The sequence below is a fragment of the Sitophilus oryzae genome, unplaced genomic scaffold (assembly GCF_002938485.1).
Source record: "Sitophilus oryzae breed Bouriz unplaced genomic scaffold, Soryzae_2.0 scaffold_149_pilon_pilon, whole genome shotgun sequence".
Lineage (NCBI taxonomy): Eukaryota > Metazoa > Arthropoda > Insecta > Coleoptera > Curculionidae > Sitophilus > Sitophilus oryzae.
Window position 1 is genome coordinate 1,488,925 of NW_022146169.1, and position 27,873 is coordinate 1,516,797.

At 34.0% G+C, this 27,873-nt stretch overlaps 1 protein-coding gene across 1 annotated transcript; it reads right to left on the reverse strand.

Annotated features, from left to right (window-relative positions):
- Positions 1-17,134: 17,134 nt before the first annotated feature.
- LOC115878032 lies at positions 17,135-17,596 on the reverse strand. The gene has a single exon (XM_030894388.1). It carries the CDS (start codon positions 17,594-17,596, stop codon positions 17,135-17,137), a length of 462 nt encoding a protein of 153 aa, XP_030750248.1.
- Positions 17,597-27,873: the final 10,277 nt, after the last annotated feature.

Genomic DNA, 27,873 nt, shown 5'->3' on the forward strand with positions numbered 1-27,873 from the left:
GCGATTAGCAGCTCTAGGTACAACTGGAGCAAGGAACAACACAGCGCAAGCTGCGCTAGAAGCAATTCTGGACTTGCAATCAATCGACTGGCTCGTAAAGGATCTGGCCGCTAAGGGTGCCCTAAGATTAAGGGAATCCAATCTGTGGAACCAGACCAACTACGGTCACTGAGGATATTATTGCCAGTGATAGGGAAAATCATGGTGAACCGAGTCCACATCTGCTAGACCAGAAAACGGACTATATGCTCACCAAACATGATTTTGGAGAAAAGATAAGAATTCGCATTCCGACAAGAGAAGAATGGGAAAGCAACCGAGTAATGAACACTCAAGAGATAGCAGTCTACACAGATGCTTCCGCAAATTCAGGGGGCACAGGTGTGGGCATCTTCTCAGAGAAACTAGACATCCGACGATCTTTGAGGCTATCGGATGGCTGTAATGTTCTACAAGCAGAGGTTTACGCCATAAAGGAAGCGGCTAGTTGTATACGAGAGAAAATTGCTGATAGACCAATAGGGGATATAGTGATATACTCTGACAGCTTGCCCGCATTAAGAAGCATCACCATGCAATCAGTGAGATCGAAAACTGTGATGGAATGCCGAGAAGCACTGTCCTGGCTGCGTCGGGGTGGGGCTACTCTGTGCTGGGTGCCAGGCCACAGCAATGTGGTGGGCAATCAGGAAGCAGACAGACTCGCCAAAGACGGGGCCAGGGGAGAGGCCGTGGCAGATGACCCACCACTTTTGACGATCAACACACTGAAGGAGGCTATAGGAACTGCCATCAAGGCCAAGCAGCAAGAGACGTGGCAACACCGTGAGGACTGTGCTACAGCTCGAAGACTATGGCCAGTGGTAGATAGCAAAAAGACAAAACAGCTACTAGAGCATAAAAAGGACCTAGTACGCATAATTGTAGGTGTCGTCACTGGAAACTGTTCCACGGGGGTAAACCTCGTAAGATGGAAAGTTTCCGACGACGACTACTGCAGAGAATGCGGAGAGGAAGAAGAAACCATAGAGCACCTGCTGTGCCACTGTCCGGCACTGGAATACCGACGCATTAAAACTTTAGGGCAAGGTTTTTTGGAGGGACTAGAGGAAGCAGCAGAAGCCAACATCAGCGACATCGGGAACTTTGCAAAGAGCTGGAAGTGCTTTAACGCAAAGAAAGAATGAGAGGAAGGTTTGGTAAAACAATACAGGGGTATCGCAATGGGCCCAAGGCCTCCGAGTGAGGGATCAAATATGATCCCAAACCCCAGCAACCTAACCTAACCTAACCTAAGGGTTCGATTAATATTTTGATCAAGTAAAGTTACAATATTACATATTATATATTATATTTTAGTAAAATAGATCAAAACATCAAGGTTTAATATAATTTGATTACGAAATTGTTAAATGAAAATACATTGTAATCTCAATTAAATATTGTAATTAGAAATTTTAGAGATATAAAGTTTAATAACGTTATTAATACTTGTAAATGGGATTTAGAGTTATGAAATCAATTAATAAGTTTATTAAAACACTGATTAATATTCCTTTAGGGTTATTGTGATAGGGTGACGCTATATAAATGACAGTAAAGTTTGTGTATGTTATTTTGTTTTAAAACTAAACTATATTTTCGTCGGCAACCTTGGTGTTTCGAAATCGCCTTTTCACCTGTTGCACTGATATTATATATGTGGTGTTGCCAAATTGAATTTTGAAAGTAACAATGTTAAATAATATAAATTTTTAAATTATTGATTCAGAAACAAATAAATATCATAACAATAATAAAAAAATATATATAATAGTATATCAATAAAATAAAAAAAATATATATTGTTATATCAATAAATAAAAATCCGTAAATATTTAAATACAAAAGCATGATGAAAAAGTTGTTATAACTTAAAAAAATACTATAATCATTAAATAATATTTTTTATTAATAATTTAGCGGCAACTTAGTAATACAGATTATTCACTATCAGGTGATTTTTTTTTTGTCATTTTTTTTTTCAAATTATGTATTAGAATTTTTCGTTCAATTTTATTTATAGCTCTTTGAAGCGGCCCAGGAACTTCGTTGGCCTTTATATTGCTCTACCATTTCCACTCTATCTTCCAGGTAAATTATTTGATTGTTTATTTATTTTTTTTTAAGTTCACGATTAACTTAGTAGGTTTGGTTTCTTGACCAGAACTGCTCTAGTTCAGGATCTTCTAAATATTAAGCACTTTTCGGACAATTCTCACTGTTCCCAATATGGCTGCTTTTAAGCACTCGTTGGTAAGCTTTTGATCTAATTTCAATAATTCCGTGTTCTTTGTAAAATCTCTATGAATAAGTCCATTGGCAGAGAATATAAAAGGTAAAACCATGGCTTTATTGAGCTGGTATACTCTTTTTAATCCATATGCAAAGATCTTGATACTTCTGTATTTTTTCTGTTGCAGTTTTTTGAAGATTCTGGTCTAATGGTACGGCTATATTAATTATTAAGCATTCTTTCTTGTCCTTGTTTATCCAGAGTATATCGGGTTTATTATGTAATACTGTTTTATCTGTTAAAATAAGTGTATCCCAATATAGTTTATGGCTGCTATTTTCCATTACAGGTTCTGGGGTGTAATTAAATATTTTTGCTATGTTATTATGCCTTTCTGTATAACCTGTTGGTGCTAACGTGGGACAACCTGAACTTATGTGTTGTATGGATTCTGAAAATTGGTTACACATTCTACATCTGTCCGTTATATTTTCTTTCAGAACAAACTTCCTGTGTGATCTTGTAGCTATCACCTGATCCTGAATAGCGCATATAAACCCTTCAGTTTCGCCGGTAAGTGGAATTTCCGTTAGGTATTTTACTGATTTACTTTTGTCTACACAATCTGCATCCAATTCAGTAAAAGTATTTTCCGTGTAGCGCCTTGCCCTTTAATTCCTGCACTGTGTCGCCTACACTCAGCGGTGATCTATAGGTGATTTCATTTCTAGCTAGGTTTAAGACTGAATATCCTGTATCAGCGGTTCTTATTGCTCGATGTAAAGTGGTTTCTTTGTTGTTAAAATATTTTTGTAAACTGCTTACTTGTTTTCTGCAAATATCTTCTAGGTTTGAGTCCCCTGCCCCCCTTTGTTCGAGGTAAGTATAATCTTGCAGTGGATGCAATATGATGATGCATTCGGTTCTTCGTTAATATTTTACTAGTAGTTCTATCCATTTCCTTTAATTCGGTATATTTAATTGTTTATATTTTATTGTATTGTATTTATATTATTTTTTATTATTTTATTGCATTTCATTTTCCGTATTCAATGTTTTATGCCACGTCATTTTTAAATTTGAAAGCCTATCAATTTTGTAACAAAGAATAGATTAAATATTTAAAAAAAATAAGCCGGACTAGAAATTAGTTTAAATAAATTGTGTTTAAATGTCCGAAACAAAAAAAATATTAAGTGTGGCATATCATTGTACTCAGGAGACCGAGTTCTTTCAAAATCTGAAATAAAAAATGCAGTTCCGTATTTAAAAAAAAAAGTCAGCTAATTTGAAAATCTAAAAATACTAGCAGATAGCCCTAATAAAGTGACTATGAAAATGTGTAATTAGTTTTTGAATTTCTAAAAAGCAACGACAGGAAAAATAAAATTGATTTTGGAAAAAAATCCGTTTTTTCCAAAAAACTCAGCAATCCTTGAAATTTTTAAAACTTTTTTGATGGAATCTTGGTGAACATCCCAAAGCGGCAACTTTACCCCAATATAACCATGTTCGTATCTATTACGGTTACCGAGATACCAGCTCGTACCCCGAATTTGTAGCACCCTGTATATTTAATTTTTTTAAACAAATGACCTTATAAATTCGAAAAACTTCTTTCAAAGCATACGAAATATCCGTCAAACACTAAAATTGTGTGAAAATAAATTTAATATGCAACTGCAGTAAATTAAGTCTTTGAGAGCGCCCTCTTAAAAACCATCTTTTATATTTATAAACCCAGAACCGAAATTAGCTTCTAACCCTGTTTATTAGATAGCGAAATGCAGAGGAACAACAAAAAGTCTATATAAAATAAAACTTTTAAACGGAATTTAAGTTTGTTAGGATGCAATTACAAAAACCGAGTGCTATTCCCCAAAGTAGTTTCCAAGTTCTTAAGCACTTACTTACGCTATGTTTCCTTTGTTCCTTCATTTAGCGTCTAAACAGATTGCTGGAGGTTATAAGCCTGTTTATTTAAAAAATGGTTTTGGCTGTTCTTAGTGGATAACTTTATGAAGATATATATTTACTAATGACATCGAAATTAATTTATTTAGAGGTCATTGATATTTTGCTATAAACTGGCTAAATATTTTTGAATATTATTTTAATTTTTTTTGTTCTTTGACATTGTAAACATTTATATATGTTTATTTTAACAATAAGACTGACAATATTATTTGTATAATGTTTTGTATTATCTTTTGTTTGTTTGTTTGTGTACCTTGTTATTTTTTACTTTGTTTGTTAGTTTACCTTTGTCCACAAATTGAAAAATTTTTTGACAATAAAGGCATTTATTTATTTATTTATAGAAGTTTTAAACAAAAATGTAATTCTCGCCGGTTCATTATGCATAATAAAACAAAGTATTATACACCATTTACAAATAACTGAGTTGCCAAGTTGCAAAACCACAATGTAGGATCTGTTAGTGGTCTAATAATTAGACCAAATGTACAATTATTGTACATTATTTTGAGAACAAAAAACAGTAAATATCTATACTAGCACTACTTTACAAAAAGGTACCTTGAACGAACATTTGTTTATCTACAGAACAAGGGCATAAAATTTTATATTGATTTTTAATTTGAACCTTCAAGTATCTTTACACATGAAAGGACTATAATAGTACACCGTCAGCGAGTCAAAATAGTACAATAGCGAAGCAATTTCGTGATGAAATATCAGATAGCCGTCCAGTGTTTCTGACAAATTTATATTTTTCTCGTTTTTGACGCAATACGTCACACTAAAAATGGTATCGTGTAAATGAAAGTTGAATGGTCAAGTTGATATATTTTTTTGCAATTTCAGTGAATGCGTAGATATATGTCAGGGTTAATTGTCGAAATAGAATAGTCAGCAAAAAATATGCAAGAATAATTTGTTTTTTCAAACGTCACAAGAGTATTAATTTTTGCGACGTGATTGACAAAATAAAAAACTCATTTTAATGCCTTGGCATAAGAGTAAAGCATTTTTACGCTTAAGCATAAAAGTACGAAATAGCTATTTATGTAACAAGTTGCGAAATGAATGTGTTTTAAGCACAGGACGCAAAATTGGACAATGCAAAATATAAATATAAATAATATGTCATATAATTTCATAAAACACTCTTTTCGCAACGAATTTCATAAGATTTTTTTTGAAAGCGGATAATTTGAGATTTTTATGCTATTACTATTATTTATTTTTAAACATTTTTTAAAATGTTATGGTAATCGGTTTATAAGGCATTGTTTATGCATTGTTTAATGACAAAATTATGTCAAGTTCAAACGTCGCCGTTATTCCTACAAAGTTTTGTGAAAAAATGAGTGATAATGACGACTCTTTGGATATTCAACAAAGCTGCTGAAACTGCGCTATCCACGTTAGTGCCGGAGAAGTCGAAAAACTTATACGAGACCACCTACAATAAAATAAATAAATATATTTTTTACGTTTTATTTTTTACTTTTAGGCACTATTATTATATTTAGGCACTAGGTGAATGCACACTGCATTCACTAACTAATAGAATCATATCAATTCTCTCTGATGTAGGATAGAAAACTGTTGTTCTCCCAGGAGCCTCCGCGGCGTATGAGAGGCGCCATCCTGTACAGTTAAGACCATCCTGTATATTTTGAGTTATAAATTAATTTATTTTTTGTAACTTATATGTACCCCTCTCTCCTATATTTTACCTCAACTTCCATAATCCAATTGCATAACAACAAGAATTTAATTTAATTTTTATGTTATGCCTCACAGTTTGTCGCGTCTAATACGCTTTACCTCACTTTTCACGCTTCAGCCAACACAATGTCGATAAGGTCGCAAGTTCTAGGCCACAAAGAGAAACAAATGCGTCCGTAAAAGTTTCAAAGCCCTTCACTCGAGTCGGGGCGGTTGAGCGAGGGAGATGGTGTGAAGGAAGATTTAATATTCATTATCTTCCGCCGCCTGTAGCTTGTTCTTGTGTGTGTGTGTAATATACCTGGCTTTGTTTGGGGCACATAAGCGATACAATAAGGAGGTGTTACGGTTTGCGATTTTTTGAAAATATATTTTTAAAATTGTTTCTTTATTATTTTTTGTATTTAATTTCTTATTATTCGCCCAAGTAGCATTTTTACATCTTTATTATTTGATAAAATCTAGGTGGCTGTGATATGTCTGACGTTACTTCAACATAGCTGTCTAATTAGTCCAACTTTAACAACAAGTTATCATTTTGTGTCAGTTAAAACGAAAAACAATCTCAGAAATTTACTAGTAGTTACTTACTACTAGTTTTGAATCATCTACTGATGATGCTAACATGGTTAGCGAAACGCGCGCCCAGTGTAAAAGTAAAAGTGCTTCGTAGGCCAGGAAACGAACACCAAAAAATACCGCAATTCGGAAAAGAATAGTGTCAAAGAAATTATTGTTTTAAGTAGTATGGTTGACTCTTAGAAGTAACATACCAAAAGTCCCCAGCCATAGACCTTGTGCGTTGGCCGTGGGGGGAGGGAGAAAGGGTGAAAAGGGCCGGTTTATATATTTTTCGTTATTATCTCGAAAACTAAGCATCTTAGAGAAAGAAATGTTCTATACAAAATGAAAGTAATTTCAATTGTTTACAAAAAAGGTCCTATTCATTTTTTCGCTAGGAGCAGTAGTGAAGAGTGTATGATACTTTCAAAATGCGAAAATTATGAAAAACCATGTTTTTGTTGTTCAAGGATCATATCAAATAATCATATAACCTAATTTCAACAGAAAAATAAAGTTTGTTTTGCATAACCAGCATCAAACTGTGACAGTCATAGGGGAGGATATAGACCTGTTGGAGTTGTTTATTGCATTACCCCCCCCCTGAGAAAGAGATACTTTCCTTTAAGCCAAGCAGGGGAAAGCTGGAGTCACGTTGGTATAATGTCGCCAACCTCCAAAAGCTGCCATATGCGAAGACCATTCTATTACTCCATTCGTTCAGCGGTTGTGATACTACCTCCGCTATTTATAACAAGAGCAAGGGAGGGGTGGTTAAAGCATTTTTAAAGGCTGAAGAGGAGGTCACAGATATTTACAAAGTCTTCTCTGATCCCTTAGCAACACAGGACATGGTAGCTGATGCAGGAAAACTGCTTTTTTGGCATTGTACCAGGCCCTAAAAAGAGCAGACCTGAGCCGGCTACGACACCAAGCCTTTGTTAAGGCGTCAACAAAGTTTTGAAAGGCCTGATTTTGCGGCACTTCCACCTACTAGAGGCGCTGCTTGCCAGCACTCCCTCAGAGTTTATTTGCAGGTTTGTATCAATATATACTTTGTTTACGACCAACAACGAATTAATTATCATTTGCAGCTTCAGCCCTGGCTGCATGGAAATCAGCAGCAGGAGCCAACTGCTTGGGGATGGTTGAATGGGTTGGATGGCTTCCTCACCCCTGTCACAAGCACGGATCCAGTTGCGCCAGAATCTGTCCTAAGTAATATATTTTGCGGGTGCAAGACTACTTGCGGAAGCCGTTGCGGGTGCCGTAAAGCAGGCATACCCTGTTCCCTTGTGTACAGCACTTGCCGCGCTTCGTGTATCAACCAACGGTCCAATTCCATTCATTCTTCATGTACCAACGGTCCTCCAATCATCGGCATTAACGGCGACGACGTTGATGATAACATTGACGATGAACTCGAACAATAAAGTATTTGATATTGCCATATATAAACTTAAATACTTATATACCTATAAAAAAATTCTGGTTTCTGCTAATCTTCCACAATACACAGTTTTTTTCCATCTATTCGTATTTTTAAAGTATTATACACCCTTAACTACTGCTCACAGTGAAAAAATTAATAGGACCTTTTTTGTGAACAATTAAATTTACTTTCATTTTGTATAGAACTTTTTTTCACTAGGATGCTTTGTTTTTGAGATAATAACAAAAAACCTATAAACCGGTTTTTTTTGACCCCTTCCCCCTCCCCCCATGGCTAACGCACAAGGTCTATGGCTGGGGACTTTTGGTATGTTACTTCTCTGGGTCAACCCAACCACTTAAAACAATGATCTCTTTGGCATTATTTTTTTCCGAATTCATATTTTCGTTTCCTGGCCTGTCGGTGTATTGTGGTGATATAGTGTTCTATTTTGCTGTGTCACACCAAAGGTTTCAACCCCCAACTGTAATATAAATATACAAGACTAAAACAAAGTAAAAATAATTTAAAATTTATATTTTATAAAAAAAATAGTAATAAATAAATAATAAATAAATAATAAATAAAAATAATAATAAATAAATAAAAATATATAATTTATAAATAGTGCTGTTAGGCGATAAACTGTAGGTCCCGTGTACTTGTGAAACACTGATGACACACATCACAAGTACATGCGAGAGGTAACCGACGCTCTATATAGAGCATGGCACTGTAAGATAACATTTTATAAAAATACCAAAATAAATATACGGTAATTCTGTAAACAATGACAAAGATTCTCCGACTGGAAACATCTTCAAAATTCCGGCAAACTAAGCGGAAGATTTAACGGAGCTTCGAGACACGGCCACAATGCAAATTAGTCTTATAATGTCGGCTAATTCGAAAAGCTTCCCTGACCAGGCAACGACAACAATAACTGCGGCCCCGGAAAATTTGTCGAAAACGGACTCGAGATAGATTATGCAACCCAAACTACAATTTTCAATTAACTAAGGACAAAGAGCTCTCTCTCTCTCTCGTCGCCAGCCAAACACAGAGTCATTTCGGGACGGATAGAGGGTACTTAAACTTGACGCTGTCGAAAACTTGTAAGCTCAAAATCAAAGGATGGGCTCGTTTCTAGTAATTTTTTAGAAGAGATATAATTTATTTAGTTTTTTGAAAAAAGCATTTGAGTGCCTTGAATAAAGACACTTAGATACACTGATAGGCCAGTAGCCAAGTATTAAAAAATAGCTTATGGCGGGAGCAAATCCGGACAAGCTAGAATAAATTTTATTTTGTTTAGTTTAGTGTAAGGAACCACGTGTTAAATTTGCACCACCCCTAAAGCCCTGATCTGGCCACCATCTTGGAAAAAGTGCTAAAATTCGGTTTATTTTTCATTATTTGTCAATAACTCGATATCTATCAACTTTAGTGCAAAAAATGTAAGGACCAAAATTAAAGAAGAGTTTAAACATGCTAAATATATGATAAGCAGTTATTATTTCCTCTATTATTAAAATTGCTTTATCACCGGAAATTTATTTTGATGGAAAAATGACGGCGACAGTGCCTCAGGGAAAATTCTTGTCAAATGTCGAATAATATCAATGATATGTAATCGTTTGACGAACGAGGGCTTCCGAGACAAGCAGGCTGATAAAGATGTTGACACATTAATTGTCAACATTGCAATTGAAGAATCAAATCACAATGAAACAGTAATTATAGTCGGCGAAGATACCGATTTACTTGTAATTCTTACTGGCCTTAAATGGGCCTCGGTCAAATATTTATTTTCTAAAGCCAGGCAAGGGGAAAGTAGAACGTATGCACCCCATAATATGAATCTAGATGCTTCAGGTATGAACAACATTTGATTTCTCCACGCATTTAGTGGCTGCGACACCACATCCGCATTATACACACAAGGAAAAATTAAATTCGTTAAAGTTTTACAGAAAGAAAAAGAATTATTACAAACAGCTGCACAAACTTTCAAAGACCCAAACGCATTTCCAGAAGATATAGAAAAAGCTGGAGAACGATTTCTTCTTCATCTATATGGATCCAAAAAATGCGACTCATTAGATAAGTGGCTTGAAAAATTGGGGATGGAAAAATTCAAAGAATGGGTATGCCCATTGCTACTTCCCAAGATGCAGTTCCCCAAGAATTATTAAATCTGATATCATGTAAATGTTCCAAAGGTTGTAATACATCTTGTAGTTACCGCAAAGCAGGTTTGCGTTGCTCGGTAATGTGGTATCACTTTGTCAGGGTAAATCATATTCGAATCGTTTGGAGGTGGCAAAATTAGACGAAGATGAGTACGAGGACAATTTTCCTCTCGATAAAGATCAGCGAAACGTCAACGGTTTCTTGTAGAACGTATCTGTTTAAAAAAAAGTAAAGTGATTCTCGAATAGTTGAATTTAAATATTTTAAATAGTTTTTTCTTTATTCTTTGTATTTTTTTTGCTTCCGACGACGGAAAGAGATAACTTTCCGAAACGTTAAGCATTTTTTTCTTTGTTAGGCAAATTTGTATTACTGTAAACATAACTTCTGACAAGCAGCGTCCGTTTAGGTTTAACGCAGAAGTGTTTACAAAAAATAATTATTTTATTTTGTAGATTTTCTTGCAGTGCAATGGCGAAATACCCATAAAGGATTTTTTTGGAAAGATGAATCCGCCACATAGGTACAGACATTTTTTAATCAAAAATTTAGTCCGTTATTGCGGTCATAATGCAAATTGCGTTCTTCCATTATGACCGCGACAGTAGGCTACTGCCAACCAGTAGCAAACAAGTTTTTTGGCTTTATATCTCGGGGGTGCCACGAAAGGTGGTGTGCAAACAAGTACAGTTAATCCCGGATATATTGAACACGTATATTATATCAAACTTTAATTTTGTTTTCTTAAAATTCGATACTTTGGGTAGTCGCACGAAAAAAACCATTTGCTCCCGCCATTGATGCACTTGCCGACTGGCCTATGAGAGAAATTTGTAAAATCAAAAAAAAATGCTAGTGAATCAAATAAAATCCAAACATATTTTGGCCTCATTAATGGTCATAATTGAATTAATAAGACATCTATTGATTTTATGCATATACTCGTACATATAAAACATACATGATTATTGTCATTGTTAGTGGTATATCAGATTTAGAATAAAATGCTGCCTATCTGATTTAAAGAAATATTTATATATTTGTTTATTAGTGTTTTCCTTTTGTTTTTCAAATACATTACTTTTATTTCAAACCTTTCTCTTTATATTTTGAAGTGCAATGCTTAATAATCTATTAATATGTCACCTTGTTTAAAGTTTGAGTCGATTTTAATCGAATAGGATCAGTAGGTACTAGCAATTTAAATGAAATAAATATCAATTTTTTTTAACTTTTTTAGTTTATTTCGGAATTAATCTCTTGGTGATAAGTAGGTAAATACAATTGTATTAAATGTCTTTCAAAATAAAAAATAATAGATACAAGGGTATCCCAGTGAATTAATGTCCTGGAATTGATCTGCATTTATTAGATTTCTTCAAAGGTCACAGAGATTCTAAAAAAAGAAAGCAACGTTTAGTTCAATATATGACATACTTTTCTCCATCTTAAAACTGGATTTAACCTGGAACAGACAATTTTTCTATACAGATTATACAGGATTTGCCGGTTTTCTAAATCGTATAATTGCAAAAAACAGTATTTTTTAGGTTCCTAATGCCACTATAGATGAGAAAACTGCGCTATGTTGAATTTAAGAAAGTGGGGTTCTTAAATAATTCGAAAGACTCGAAAGTCAATCACTCCTTCTTTAGCGAAAAAATGTTGTAGTTGCGTAATGCATACATTTTCTACCCTGTACAAATTTCTGTTCTGTACAGGGTGCGCCAACGATAGAGTAAAGTCCATTATTTCATTTGTTTGGAGGTTTACAAGTAAATGTTAAATACAAAAGTTACAGGGAAGGTTAAGATACACATTTTAAAATTATTGTAGAGTGTACTGTAATGTTCAACAATATATTTTTTTAACTTTTATATTGGTACGAGCTGTAATAAGTTCCACCTTTTTAACAATTTCGCTAGCTTGACTTCGTATTCCTCTACATCTGAATTCTTATCACCTAGCGAAATATTACTTTGCAAATTTGAATTGTTGTATTTGTCCAGCGTTAAATTCAAAGTCACAATGCCCTCGGAGCCCGACATCATTTCCATCACTTAAAAACTTTGGTTCTGTCATGTTGCTACTAAATTAATATTACCATTTGATTATATTCTAAACAAACTACTAAAACAACACATTACCTGTAAACAATACAATTCTCCTTTTTGTCACTAACAATTGTCATGCACAATAAATACCATTGTATCATTCAAAATAATGGAACGCGATAAAAAATCATATGAAAATGTGTGGCTGCTCGGGCTTATCCTGTCAATCCTGCCAAACACCATCTTTCGATGTCCACCTTGAATGACTTTCTGTTGGAGAGTATTGATCACGTTGTGTTAGGAATTCTTATAGAAATAAAATACTCTCGTGCTTAAAATAAATTTATTATAAGGACGTCTTATTGGAATAAATAGAAAAGCAACACTTTTCAAAAATAATAAAGCAATGCCAGTTTATTTTGAACGTTGTTCTTTTAAAACATATAGGGTAACAATTACTTTAAAAGGACTAAATATTAGATATCCGATAAAATAGTATTCGCTTTATTTCGAATGCTTTAATTTTTATTATGTATATAAAACAATATTATATGATCAGCAATCGTTTATGAAACAAATAATTAGGTAAATCGAATTCCATAGAACGAGTTTATTATTTTAACGTGATTTATTGTGCTTTTTACAACGCATTATTTTTCTGAGTGTAGATATAAATATTCTTAGTATAAAACGGTATTACTTGCCAAATTACTTAGTTCTTCATGTCCACGAAAATTCCCTTGTAAGTGTAAGGTGTAAACCAAACCAAACGGCCGTATTTTTTTACGTTAATTTAAATTAATTATTATAATTAATTAGTGCTTTTATTTTGCTGTTGTAACACCAAAGGTTCCAACCCCCAATTGTAATTTGATTATCGCCAACTTAACTATGCATAATTTGTCATACTATGATCCTATGTCTCTTACGTTAAAAGTATATAACCGGATGGTCGTGACTTAATTTCGAGTATCTCTAGATTTTATGCATCCGAATTTTGGACGTTTCTTACGAGAAAGTTACTTCATAATATTTAAAAACTTTAAAGCAAAGTCTAGCATGCGTGGCTATATAAAAATCTTATGTGTGTAGGTATAATATGTTAGATCAAAATGTCCGAAATTCGAAAAATCGTGAATTTTTTTTTAACTTCTACGAATTTTATGACGCCACATTGTTTTTTTCGCAGAAAACGTCCGAGATATGGATGCATATAAACTAGCCCTAATTTGGCATTACAAAATATGAGCGCTCCCTCTTCAAATTTCCAATGTTTTGTTTATAACTTTACGAAAACCAAGCAGGAATTAAGAAAAAAATTAAGCTATAGTTGTATTTAAATATATATTTTTGGAAGTTCGCTTAATAAAATATAGAATTGTGTTATAGATATGTATTTATATTAAGTATTAATATGTTTTATGGTTATATTATATTATTATAGGCTATAGTAATACTTATTATAGGTAATTATGGTAGTGGTCAAGTATTCAGATTTAAAACAGATATTCCTATTTAATTAAAATAATCTTATATACAGGGAGTCCTAAATAAGTGCAAATATTTTTAGGGAAAGTATATTTCGCCAGAAACACGTCTATGAGGGTTTTTTTTTCGCAAAAATACATTAATATTTTTTTTATTTTTATTTAAAAGCATGATATCTGCATAATATGGCAATATACGTAATAGATTTTTAACAAGATTCTACTACAGATCTACCTTAGATTCTACAAGATCTACCAGCCCTGAAAATATTTGCACTTACTTAAGACTCACCCTGTATAATATAATAATAATAAAATAATACTTAATTTATTTTATCTATATATATATTATTTATAAACTTTTATTATTTGCGTTATTTCTATTATACAAGGTGGGCAACTGAAAACTTACAATAGCTTTAATTTTTAAACCAAAAAAGATATCAAAAAAATAAAAAATATCGTTTCTATAATATCGAGGGGAATACATATGACGTATTTTTTGAACCACCTCGGCCTACCCCTTAGGAGGCACCCCTACTCACTTGAAAATCTTAAATGGCAACACCCCACTTGTGGCGTCTTTTTGGAAAGCTCATGAAAAATGCTAAATGATGATCATAAAGTTTTTAGGGTGAAATTGAAAAACTACCCTTACACGAACAATTAGGTGGACATTAATGAAAAAGGTGATTTTTTCAGCATAAGTTACAAATTGGGACCCAGCTAAATGACGCAAATGAAGTATTTTTCAAACCACCCCAACCCACCCTTAGGTGGCACCCCCTCACTTCTAATCTCAAGATAGCGATACCCCACTTGTGACACTTCTATGGAAAGCTAATTGAAATTGCTAAACGATGGTCATACAGACTTCAACTTAATTACTGGTTAGTGACAAGAAATGTAGGTGTGACAATTTGAAAGAAATTTAAAATAATAATTTATTTTAATAATTGCTCAAAATGACAGCCGTTTTGTTCCATACAACAATACAAACGATTTTCAAATTCTTCTCTCACTTTTTGGAAAGTCTCTCTCGGAATATTTCGACATGCTTCAGTTCTCCTCTGCCGCAATTCTTGCAACTAACCTGGTTTTCTCTTGTAGACTATGGATTTAGTGTAACCCCACAAGGAAAAGTCTAAAGGAGTGAGATCAGGTGACCTTGGCGGCCACTCGATTAGACCACTTCTGCCAATCCATTGCCGTGGATAATATTTATCCAACCACCGCCTTGTGACAATAGTATTCTATTGTCACATGCGAAGGGGCTCCATCTTGCTGAAAGTGTATGAGGTCTTCATTAAAAGTTATAATAAATTTCTTTGTACCAGCTTTTTTTTCTCGCAATGGTTCATGGATACAAAAATAATTCATTCTATTGATTTCGACACGTTTTGACATTTTGTTTTATTTTTAGGCTCTATTTTTTTCGTTCTTTTTTTTGACAGTCGTTCAGCATTTTTTATACGCTTTCAAAAGAGGTGTCACAAGTGTGGTATCACATTGGTGTCACAAGTGTGGTATATACAAGCTATCTTGAGGTTAGAAGGGAGGGGGTGGCACCTAGGGGTGGGTCGGGGTACTTTGAATAAAACCTCATTTAGCTGGGTCCCAATTTGTAACTTATGCTGAAAAAATCACTTTTCTCATTAATGTCCACCTAATTTTTTCTGTAAGGGGTAGTTTTTCAATTTCACCCTAAAAACTTTATGATCATCGTTTAGCATTTTTCATGGGCTTTCCAAAAAAGCGCCACAAGTGGGGTGTTGCCATTTAAAATTTTCAAGTGAGTAGTGGTGCCGCCTTAGGGGTAGGTAGGTCGGGGTGGTTCAAAAATTACGTCATATGTATTCCCCCTCGATATTATAGAAAAGGTATTTTTTTGATATCTTTTTTGGTTTAAAAATTATAGCCATTGTAAGTTTTCAGTGGCCCACCCTGTATATCAGTAATACAAGTTGTAAAGAATGAACAAAATTTGTAAAAATCGAAGCTAAAATATAATCCTCAATAATGCTTTCTACTAACTAATTACTTATACGTTACTTTGTATTAAAGAACATGTCTATTTTAAGTATTTAGCATATGACGTAAAATCGAAACAAACACTTCATTATTTCAGTGACAAATTATTTCTAAACATGGGAAATTAAAGTGGTTATGTAATATTTACCGCATAATAACGAGGTTTCGTACCTATAAATGTCATATTAAAATAACTATAATGACACTCCCTACTGTAAAATTACAATTTAAATTACCTTACTCGAATAGCTATATTCTAGAAATTACCGGCATGCGACATATTCTAAATTTAAAAGTGTATTAATATAAATGTCGCCATTTAATAAAAGGTTTTACATCAAACCAAACAGAATTTAAAATTAATTTCTGTCGAAAACAAATGCTGTTAGGGGCGTAGTTTTCAATTCATATCTGAACTTTTCAAAAAATATTGGTATATCCCACTCTTTTTGCTGTGCACACTTTTCTATGTTGAAAGTTGGCGAAACTAGAAAAAGTTTTTCAATTAAGCTTTTCTTCGATTGATATTTTTCTGAAATTCAATCATTAAAGGAAAGTCTATATCTGACACAAAGGAAGAAGTTTTATGCGACATATTAAGTTTAATCCATATTTTACCAAGGCAATATAAACAGAATTTTTATGTATTACAACGTTTATTGTGTAATAAAATAGGTCTAAGAAAAATATTATAACACAAAAAAATATTATATTCAAAAACTAGCAAAAAAATGATGTTGAGAAAACGCATTATTGGCTAAATACACGATAAAAAACTGCGTCCAACCGCCGCGTCCAGCCGCCGCGTCCTGCGACCGCGTCCAGCGACCGCGTCCAGCGACCGCGTCCAGCGACCGCGTCCAGCGACCGCGTCCAGCGACCGCGTCCAGCGACCGCGTCCAGCGACCGCGTCCAGCGACCGCGTCCAGCGACCGCGTCCAGCGACCGCGTCCAGCGACCGCGTCCAGCGACCGCGTCCAGCGACCGCGTCCAGCGACCGCGTCCAGCGACGCGACCGCGTCCAGCGACCGCGTCCAGCGACCGCGTCCAGCGACCGCGTCCAGCGACCGCGTCCAGCGACCGCGTCCAGCGACCGCGTCCAGCGACCGCGTCCAGCGACCGCGTCCAGCGACCGCGTCCAGCGACCGCGTCCAGCGACCGCGTCCAGCGACCGCGTGCTGCGACCGCGTGCTGCGACCGCGTGCTGCGACCGCGTCCAGCGGCCGCGTGCTGCGTCCATCAAGGGCATTAAAAAAACCATCAAGGGCACAAAAACACATTATAAAAAAACATCGCTAAATAAAATTAAATATCGTGGAACTTTGTACAGATTGTCCCATTTTATTGTGTTTTACAGGATTTATAGTTTATGAGCAGCGGTACAAAGATACGGTTTTCACAGTTGCTACTTGTTTATGAAACTGAAGATGGTTTGGTTTGGTTCCAGCCGCCGCGTCCAGCAGTCGCGTTCAGCCGTCGCCTCCAGCCGTCGCCTCCAGCCGACGCGCCCAGCCGTCGCGTCCAGCCGTCGCCTCCAGCCGTCGCGTCCAGCCGTCGTGTCCAGACGTCGCGTCCAGCCGTCTCGTCCAGCCGTCGCGTCCAGCCGTCGCGTCCAGCCGTCGCGTCCAGCCTTCGCGTCCAGCCTTCGCGTCCAACCGTCGGGTCCAGCCGTCGCGTCCAGCCGTCGCGTCCAGCCGTCGCGTCCAGCCGTCGCGTCCAGCCGTCGCGTCCAGCCGTCGCGTCCAGCCGTCGCGTCCATCCGTCGCGTCCATCCGTCGCGTCCAGCCGTCGCGTCCAACCGTCGCGTCCAACCGTCGCGTCCAGCCGTCGGGTCCAGCCGTCGTGTCCAACCGCCGCGTCCGACCATCGCGTCAATCAAGGGCATAAAAAACGCATCAAGGGCATAAAAACATATTATATAAAAACATCACTAAATAAAATTAAATTTCGTGGTACTTTGTACAGATTGTCCCATATTTGTGTGTTTACAGGATTTCTAGTTTATGAGCAGCGGTACAAAGATACGGTTTTCATAGTTGCTACTTGTTTATGAAACTATCCGCGCCCAGCCGCCGCGTCCAGCCGTCGCGTCCTGACGTTTATGAATAATACTACCTACCACAAGGTAAATTAACTAATTAAGAACCTTAAAAGTGTACCAAGGAAGTTAGCTGAAAAAAAGTTAGGGTAGAACCTTGAAAATAACGATTTATTCTAAAATTAATTATTGTTGAAAATACATAAAATTTTAATGGCGCATAATTTTTAGGGCCTATCATATTTACATCTCACAGAAAAATTTTCTCCGCAGACATAATTATCTTGGGAATCCAGTAATCCACTTCCTACCAATAACTTATTTACATTTACTAGGAAACGCATATACATATGTAGGTATTTCCTACTTTATCTATAGTATTTCCATATTGGATGTTCAAACGGTCATACAAATTATTGCACTTGTTTGTCTTCCTGGTTCATTATTTCGAAATTCATTTACATATACATATTAAAAAGAAAAATACTTTACCTTATTTTTTTTCTGTCTTTCCCATGGTAAAATGTAGGTAGTACAAATTAGGACTACTTTTAGTAAAATTCACCTCTATTTTACCATGTTATGACCTCAGGTCGGTTATTTTTGATTTCATAGCCCATATTTCATACAAGACATTATAACCTGTTAACCTGTTTTTAACTTCCAAATTACTTTAGTTTTATTCCCCACTTTGGGAATTTGAACGTCAATTTTAGGAAATTTCGATCAATTCACAGTTGGTCAATAATAGTCCAGGTGGTTAATTTAACGTAATTTTACCTTCAAATGTTTGTTGGCAAAGAACCGCGGTTCGGATTCCGCGTAAACAAAGTAGGCCCTACTTAGATTAGTCGTAGCAAGAAAAAGGAGGCTTTACACTTTAAACGATGTATTTTACTGTTTTATCAACTCTATCAACTTCTCTCTGAATGTAATTAATATAAGTTTTTGTTACTTAAAAGCAAAGAGTTGTACAATTTTGGACTGAGCGTCTATCGTGTCAGCAATTAACCAAACAATAAAACACCAATAAACCTCGCTTATATTTTCAAAAAAAAATTATTGAACAACCCTTAAATTTACTGTAAACACTTTTTAAACTTTTCCATATGTAACACTTTCTTTACATTTTCATATTTCATATTTCACTCCTTACTTTTCCTTACTTAAACGGAACATATGTTTAAAAAAACGGAACTGCCACGAAGTAGTTTGAAATGCGAGGTAATGGGACTAAAACTTCGAAGTGCACTAAGTAGAAAGACTGTCGAGTTCAGGGCAGAAGTTTTAACAAACTCCCGCGAATTCTCGCCGAATATTAGCTTGGTCGGTTGGCTTTTAGCGAGCGCTGCTCTGGCTCAAATTTCGTCTTGAACGTAATGTATGTTACAGAAGCTATTTGTGGAAAGTGAACCGCTTAAACAGTAATCTAATTTCTAGCGTAAGGAGAATAATATCATATATTCAATGTTTATTTGTCATATAATCCGTTAGGAAATACGTAATAGGATATATATGTCTTGAGAAGATAGTAAGTGTCTTAATGTTTAGTTTCACCGCTTCTTTAAATAGATAGATATATTTGCCATAACAGTTGATCTTAACCTGTATTACGGGAAATTACAAGACCGTGACTATCTCAGGATATTATTTACATGAAGTTTGATAACATTTATTATACATTTATTATACAGTAGCATAGGAAGGAGAAAAAACCATTGACCACGGAAAATTAACCACTATTTGGTTGAATTTTACTTATATTTAACTTAATAAATTTCTTGTAGGGAATAAGGTGCGAGAAATCTAAAAATGAGGTCGTAAACTAGTTAATAATAACCTAGAATTATGCCTTTGAAAAGTAGCAACGTTGGAGTTAGCTGGCATTGTTAAAATCTAGTTACTGATGACCTATTGAGGGAATTAAGACTACAGGGACTTAAAGTAGGTCAAATGTTACTTTATTATAACCTCAAATTTGTCTCGGGGGTCGAAAGCATTGTTTGGTTTTCAAGTTAGGTTAAAATTTAGTTGTTAATAACTTTAAATGGGACCTTATTTGAAGGAGTTCAAATTAGGTTGGAAATTTAATTTATTTCGACCTCATAAGTCGCTATTATACTTCAAAGGTAAAAGTAACTTTGTTTTTTGAGTTGGAAGAAAATCAGATATACGGCAGGTTAAAAATTACCTTTTTTTATTTCCTCGGGGTGATTTCCGTTTAAAATAATTTTCGAGGGATTATTACGTCTCAGCACATTACCTTGTTCCCAGTGGTGGGGATCGAAAGAATATTCAATGCGTTTCTTTTTTATTACCGACGCAATCTTAAACGTGTCCATTATGTGCAATAAAACAAAAAGTCCTCTGTAATAACACTCACAATCCCAAAACACAAAACTTTTACAAATAATAAGTAAAGAAAACTAGTTTGGTTTTCTAGTCAGTTAGTGTTCTAGTTTAGGCCAGTTCCGTAATTGCATCGGCTAGCAAAAGGATAAAAATTTGACATATCACGTGACTCTCAATAAATATTCTTATTTTAGGACACATAATTACTATGAAAAGTTAATCGGATTGCTCGAAGATGTACCGAACTTAGCATAACATATCATTGTCAACTGTCACTCAAAGAAAATATAAGTTTTCTGTTTTACCGGCTATACTTCAAAAGTCAGGCCTTCGAGAAATGAGCTTCGACCTATTATAGCCCATTTTTTAACTTGCACCTCGAAGGAAAAATACCTTAACCAAGATATCTTGACCTTTGAGGATATTTTTTTAAGGCCTATCATATCTACATCTCACAGAAAAATTTTCTCCGCAGACATAATTATCTTGCGAATCCAGTAATCCACTTCTTACCAATAACTAATTTACATTTACTAGGAAGTGTTATTTCTACACTTGTTATTACTACACTTGTTTGTCTTCCTGGTTTATTATTGGGAAATTCATTTACATACACATATTAAAAAGAAAAATACTTTACCTAATTCTTTCTCTTTCTTTCCCATGTTAAAATGTAGGTAGTATAAATTAGGACTATTTTTAATAAAATTTACCTCTATTTTACCATGTTATGACCTCAGGTCGGTTATTTTTGATTTCATAACCCATATACATACACATACAAGACATTATAACCTGTTAACATGTTTTTAACTTCCAAATTACTTTAGTTTTATTCCCCACTTTGGGAATTTTAACGTCAATTCTTGGAAATTTCGACCAATTTCCAGTTGGTCAATAATAGTCCAGGTGGTTAATTTAACGTAATTTTAACAGTTGGGACCCAACAAACATTTCAATGTTTGTTGGGTCCAAACTGTACTCTGGAAATTTCGGCAGCATATTCTGCAGATAAAAATAAGCAAAAAAAGTTTGTATAAATATATGTTCAAAAATGCTTAGTTTTGGAGACACCTGCAGGGTGAAGAAGTGTCATTTTTATTTCGAATTTTTCCAAATAATTTCTGAAGTAACGTCAATATTTGGATGAAAATTGGTATCTGGGAGTTTTTTCACATGAGAAATTTGATTTTGATGCCAATATGACTCCTATTTGTAGGGGGGCGTCACTTACATGTATTTTAACTGTTTTGAAGAGTAATAACTTTTCGTCTATACCGGTTTAAAACTACTGAGTCAAAAAATATACATTTCCATGATTTTCAACCTAAAAAATGTCTCTTGGTAAAAAAATCGCTACGAGCAACCGTTCTCAAGTTATTTAGAATGGAAACAGTCCATACATGTCATTATTGACAAAAAATAAACATGTGAGTAGATAGTTATTTGACTAAAAAGATAAATTTAGTAAATTTTTATTTTTTTTAAATTAAGCATAAATGTTTCTTCTAAAAAATGATGATACAACAGTTTCTGTTGAACCTTTGTCACATGTTTAATTTATGTCAATGATGACAGGTACTGATAATTTCGATTGAATATATCTCCAAAACCATTACTCCTAGCGATTTTTTCCAAGAGACTTCTTTTACGTAAAAAACGTCATAAATCTATAGCTTTTTACTTAGTACTTTTATACAGGTACGGACGAAAAGTTATTACTCTTAAAACCAGATAAAAAATATGTAGGTGGCGCCCTCTGCATGTAGGAGTTATATTAGCATCAAAATCAAATTTATCATATCAAAATACTCCCAGACACTAAATATTGACGTTACTTCACAAATTATTTGGAAAAAATCGACACTTCAACACCTTATACAGGGTGGCGCCTCTCATACGCCGCGGAAGCTCCAAGGAGAACGGTTGTTTATATCGAAATGAAATGTTGGCAGCGTATGTAGGTTAACTGAAAGCATTTTATAAAAATATATAGAATTATACAGGGTGTCCCAAAAAAAGTTACACATCAAAGTTGTGTTTTTTCTAATGGAACACCCTATATATTAATTGATTTTCGGATTCTAGGAAAAAAATAAAAGTGAGTTTTATTAAAGAAGCATATATCTAAAATCTAAGGATTTTGACATATTTCACATTTTGTGAAAATAAATAGTAAATTTTAAATTTCGATAACAGCTACCAAAATTTTAGTTGACCTTGTATAGCCTGATATTTAATTACAGTTACCATTGTATGTTAAACCAAATTGAAATTTAACCCGAAAAGATATACAGGGTGAGACAAAATTAATATGGAACATTAGTACTTTTAAAAGCAAGTTACTCCTTTATTTTAAATGGAACACTAAGTTTATTTTTCCGGTGTTCAATGGGGAATTTATATATCTTCAAAAAATTATTAAGGTTGCCTACCCCTCAGACAAAGATTTTCCCAGATACTTTAATTTTTATGATTTTGATTAAAACATCTAGGTTGCTGTGTGATATACCTTTTATTAATTTAACAAAAATTAAAGATTGGGGAGTAAAATACTCAAGGGTAATAAAAAATACACCTTTAAACCATTAATTATTAAAACCACCATTATTATTAAACCATATTTAAATCATTACAGAATTAAAACTAGATATAAACCTATAATATTATGCGACAAAAATTAGCTGGATGAAATCAAATGCTTAAAATGCTTCCTTTCCTGTTAACTGCATAAAATGATTGTCTTTTCAAAAGGATCTTTTCATTTTAAAAGGCATATGTGGAGTTCTACCTGAAAAAGCAGCTACAATAATTTATCTCATGCTGTCGACTCTAGTTGGTCGAGTTTTTTAAACACTGTCTTTAACATATCCCCATAAAAAATCCCAGACTAGATAAAATCAGGAGCATTTAAATATTCTATTAATTGGTGAATGCACACTGCATTCACCAACTAATAGAATCATATCAATTCTCTCTGATGTAGGATAAGTTTGCATTTTCGGCAAATTCCTGAGAATTTTTTTTGTTTTAACTGACAAAAAATGATAACTAGTTATTAAAGTTAAACTAATTAGACAGCTATGTTGAAGTAACGTCAGACATATCACAGCCACCTAGGTTTTATCAAATAATAAAGATCTACTCAGATCAAATCATGTAAATGAAAATATCTAGGAAAATCTTTGTTTGACGGGTAGGCAACCTTAATAGTATTTTGAAGAGACAGGAATTCTCCTTTAAATGTCGGAATAATATACTGGGTGTTCCATTTAAAATAAGAGAGTAACATGCTTTTAAAAGTGACCAATGTTCAATATTAATTTTGTCTCACCCTGTATAACTTTTTGGATCAAGTTTTAATTTGATTTAAAGTAGAATAGTTAGTTTAACTACATATTAGGCTACACCGGGTAAATTCCAATTTAGGTAGCTTTTATTGTAATTTAAAAATTGTTCTTTATTTCTAGAAAATGTTAAATATGTCAAAAACCTTACATTTTAGTCATATACTTCTCTTATAAAACTCACTTTTATTTTTCTCCTAGAATCCGAAAATCAATTAATATATAGGGTGTTCCATTACAAAAAAACACAACTTTGATATGTAACTTTTTTTGGGGACACCCTGTAGAACTCTCGATACAGGGTGTCCCAGAAATAAGTGCAAATATTTTAAGTGGTAGTATATTTCAATCCCAAAAACACGTCTATGAGGTTTTTTTTGCGAAAAAAATTTTTGAAAATTGGAAATTTTTTGAAAAATTTTTTGGATTTTTTTTTTGTTTTTAGTTAAAAACCATAATTTCTTGATAATTTGGCAACATAGGTATTAGATAAAATTTACAAGAAAAAAAAATCAGAAAAGATCCATTGGTTTTCAAAATTTTAGCAAAAAATAATTTTTTTCGGAAACTTTCAAAGTAAAATAATTCCGTTATTTTGGACTTATTTGAAAAACGATAAAGAGAAAATATGTTTCTTTTATCGAGATCTACCACCCCTTAGAATATTTGCACTTATTTCTGGGACACCCTGTATTTTTAAAAAGTGCCCTGAATTAACCTACATATGCTCACAAAATTTCATTTCAATACAAATTGTCGTTCTCCTTGGAGCCTCCGCGGCGTATGAGAGGCGCCACCCTGTATATCTCCGAAATTAAGCAATTTAGGACATACATTTATACGAACTTTTCTACTTATTTTTATCTGCAGAATATGCTGCCGAAGTTTTCATAATACAGTTCGGACCACCCTGTATTATTGAAGTGAAACTTTTGTGTTGGGATTAAAAATTCAAGGCCGTGACACTCGGCCTTGATCAAATATATTTTTCTAATGCTCCTTGATTAAAAATTAGTGTTTATAACACACTCTAGATTGAAATCTAAAATACGATTTTTTTAAGCTAATTTGTCAAAAGTATCATTTTCTATCGGATAAAGTAGAAATATACTGAGGGTGTCATTTAAAAATCAATAGTTGTAGTCATTTCCGGTGAAACAGGAAGGGGCCAAAAACAATTGAATACGCCAATCGATCCTAATGTATGTTATGTATTAACATGCCAAATCTCAATTTTTTATATGAAAAAATAAAAAAGTTATATGCCACCTTTGAGACGCACCCGGTATAGTAGATATTAAAAAAATAAACATCTAGAACTAAAAATATTCCAACAAAGCACCAACCAATCCAGAACATATTTTCCTGAAAATCCAATTTCTTCAAAATGAGAGAGTTTCAATTAAATTTAAATTTAGCCTAGGACTTTTCATTTTTACTAACCGGAAAAAGCATTTTAATCTTAATAAGAATCAATGGCTTTTATTAAAACTGTTTCTGAAAAACCCGCAAGCGACGCGGACTGGAAATTTACCATTTTTCCAATTTCTTTGAGAACCTTATTGGAACAATAAGCCAGAAGAAGCGGAAATAAAAAAAGAGAACGTCGGAAACGAAACGTTCTCTCTATTTAGAATAATTATTTTCCTTTTGGTCTTTTCTGTCGTGAGTCTACTGGTTTAGGATATTTTCTTAGTAAAAGGTCTAACAAAGTATAAATTAACGAATCAAAATATATACTATATATAGTATTGGTTATTTGAAACTCGGGGCAACTACTTCCGGCAAACAAATAGATATGTACCAATCAGCAGTAACGGTTCTTCGAACTTGCAAAGGAATTGTTGCTATTGAGACCCACTTTTGAGACAAATGTCTTTTCCATCTTTTTGGAAACACTTTGACAATGGATAACTTTTGTCGGTTTTGAGAATGGATAACTTATCTCGGAACACCCAAACAGATGATTGATGTTTATTTTCTGATTTACGAGAGTAAATCCAGGATTTATCACCACTCAATAATACTGTATATATATTTTTGAGTTACCTGCGTTAAACTAGTGCATACTTTTTTACACAAATTGACTCTAATTGCTTTCTGCTATTCCGTCAAAAAATGTGGTATACAACGAGAAAATATTTTTTACAGATAATATTCTTTGGGGTCTTCTTTCTGGAATCTTCTTTCTGGAATTTCTGAAATGTCGATCTTCTTGAATGAGCTAGCGTAGAGCATCGAAGTTTTCTTGGGCGAATGCCGTTGTTAGTGAACCTCTTCTTGGATCCTCGCTAAGACCAATCCGTCCAAGATTAAATTCTCCATACCAAATAGAACTTGTTGACTGATGTGGTGCTTCATTGCCAGAAACCAACTCGACAAGGTATTCTTGTTGAAAACTGTCTTAATTCAATTTTTTGAGGCATGAGTGGAGTTCTACCTCGAAAAGCAGCTAAAATAATTTCTCTCATGTTGTGGACAATAGTTGGTCGAGTTTTGTAAACACTGTCTTTAACATATCCCCATAAAAAATCAGACTAGATAAAATCAGGAGCATTTAAGTATTCTATTAATTGGCGAATGCACACTGCATTCACCGAGGCATTCACCAACTAATAGAATAATATCAATTCTCTCTAATGTAGGATAAGTTTGCATTTTCGGCAAATTTCTGAGATTTTTTTTGTTTTAACTGACACAAAATGATAACTAGTTGTTAAAGTTGGACTAATTAGACAGCTATGTTGAAGTAACGTCAGACCAGCATAAACAGCCACCTAGATTTTATCAAATAATAAAGATCTACTGAGATCAAATCATGTAAATAAAAATATCTAGAAAAATCTTTGTTTGAAGGGTAGGCAACCTTAATAGTATTTTGAAGAGACATGAATTCTCCATTGATTATCGGAATAATATACTGCGTGTTCCATTTAAAATAAAAGAGTAACATGCTCTATGATAGATAAATGGACATATATCTTTGGGAGCCACAGAATGCTTATTCGTTAGTTCAACCCATTACCATCAAATATTCCGGGAACGTCACTGGGTGTTCCATTTAAAGTAAAAGAGTAACATGCTTTTAAATGTGACCAATATTCATTATTAAGTTTCTCTCACCCTGTATAAGTTTTTGGATCAAGTTTTAATTTGATTTAAAGTACAATAGTTAATTTAAGTACATATTAGGCTGAAGGCAGAAAATGTTAAGTATGTCAAAAACCTTACATTTTAAAAAAAGGTGTTCCATTACAAAAAACACAACTATGATATGTAACTTTTTTTGAGGACACTCTCAGTAGAACTTTCTATATTTTTAAAAAGTGCTCTGAATTAACCTACATATGCTGCCAAAATTTCATTTCGATATAAACTACCGTTCTCCTTGGAGCCTCCGCGGCGGATGAGAGGCGCCCACCCTGTATATTTTTACTCCACTGTAAAGAGTAATTATTTCTAAATTCAAATAGAAAACAAACTGTAATCAATTTGAAAAAAGCATACGGCTTTACTCCTTTTTAAATGTAACTGACTTAAAACAATAAAACGCTTTTTTTAATTTGATACTCGATCCTTGGCACGCTGCACACGCACTCTGTCCTTAATTAAAATCATCTAGAGTCTAAATTCGTCGCTATTTTTTCTTATTTTTCGCAATAAATGCAATGCATTGTTAGTTTGTTTTCGGTATTCTCAAGTTCAAATTAATTTTACCAAATAGCACGTGTTTGCTAACTCTCCTAGCATATCATATAAAACTCGGACAAACATATATAAAAGTTCGAATTATATTTCAGTTTTACGTACAAATATTTTAACAAATTTAAAGAGAAAATTTTAATTTTTTGAAAAAGTATTTTATGGTTTTAATTAATTTTTCAGTATATTTTTAGATTCTCCCCTAACATTTTTATTAAATATGTTTTTAATCTTTTTCATTATAAGCCAAACCACAGTTCTACAATATTCCAGAAATAAGTTTGTTTTATAAAAAACTGGCCTAAACAAATTTATCCTACATCAGAGAGGACTGATATTATTCTATTAGTTGGTGAATGAAGTGTACATTCACCAATTAATAGAATACTTAAATGCCCCTAATTTTATCTAGTCTGTTTTTTTTTGGGGATATGCTAAAGACGTTTATTTAAGGGGATACTATGTTACAAAACTCGACCAACTATTGTTGACAACATGAGAATTATTGTAGCTGCTTTTCCACAGCTGAACTCCACATATGCCTTTTAAAATGAATAGGTCGTTTTGAAAAGACAATCATTTTATTCAGTTAATAGGAAAGGAAGCATTTTGAGCATTTCATTTCATCTAGCTAATTTTGTCACATAATTATAGGTCTATATCTAGTTTTAATTCTGTAATAATTAAAATTTTATTACCGTTGAG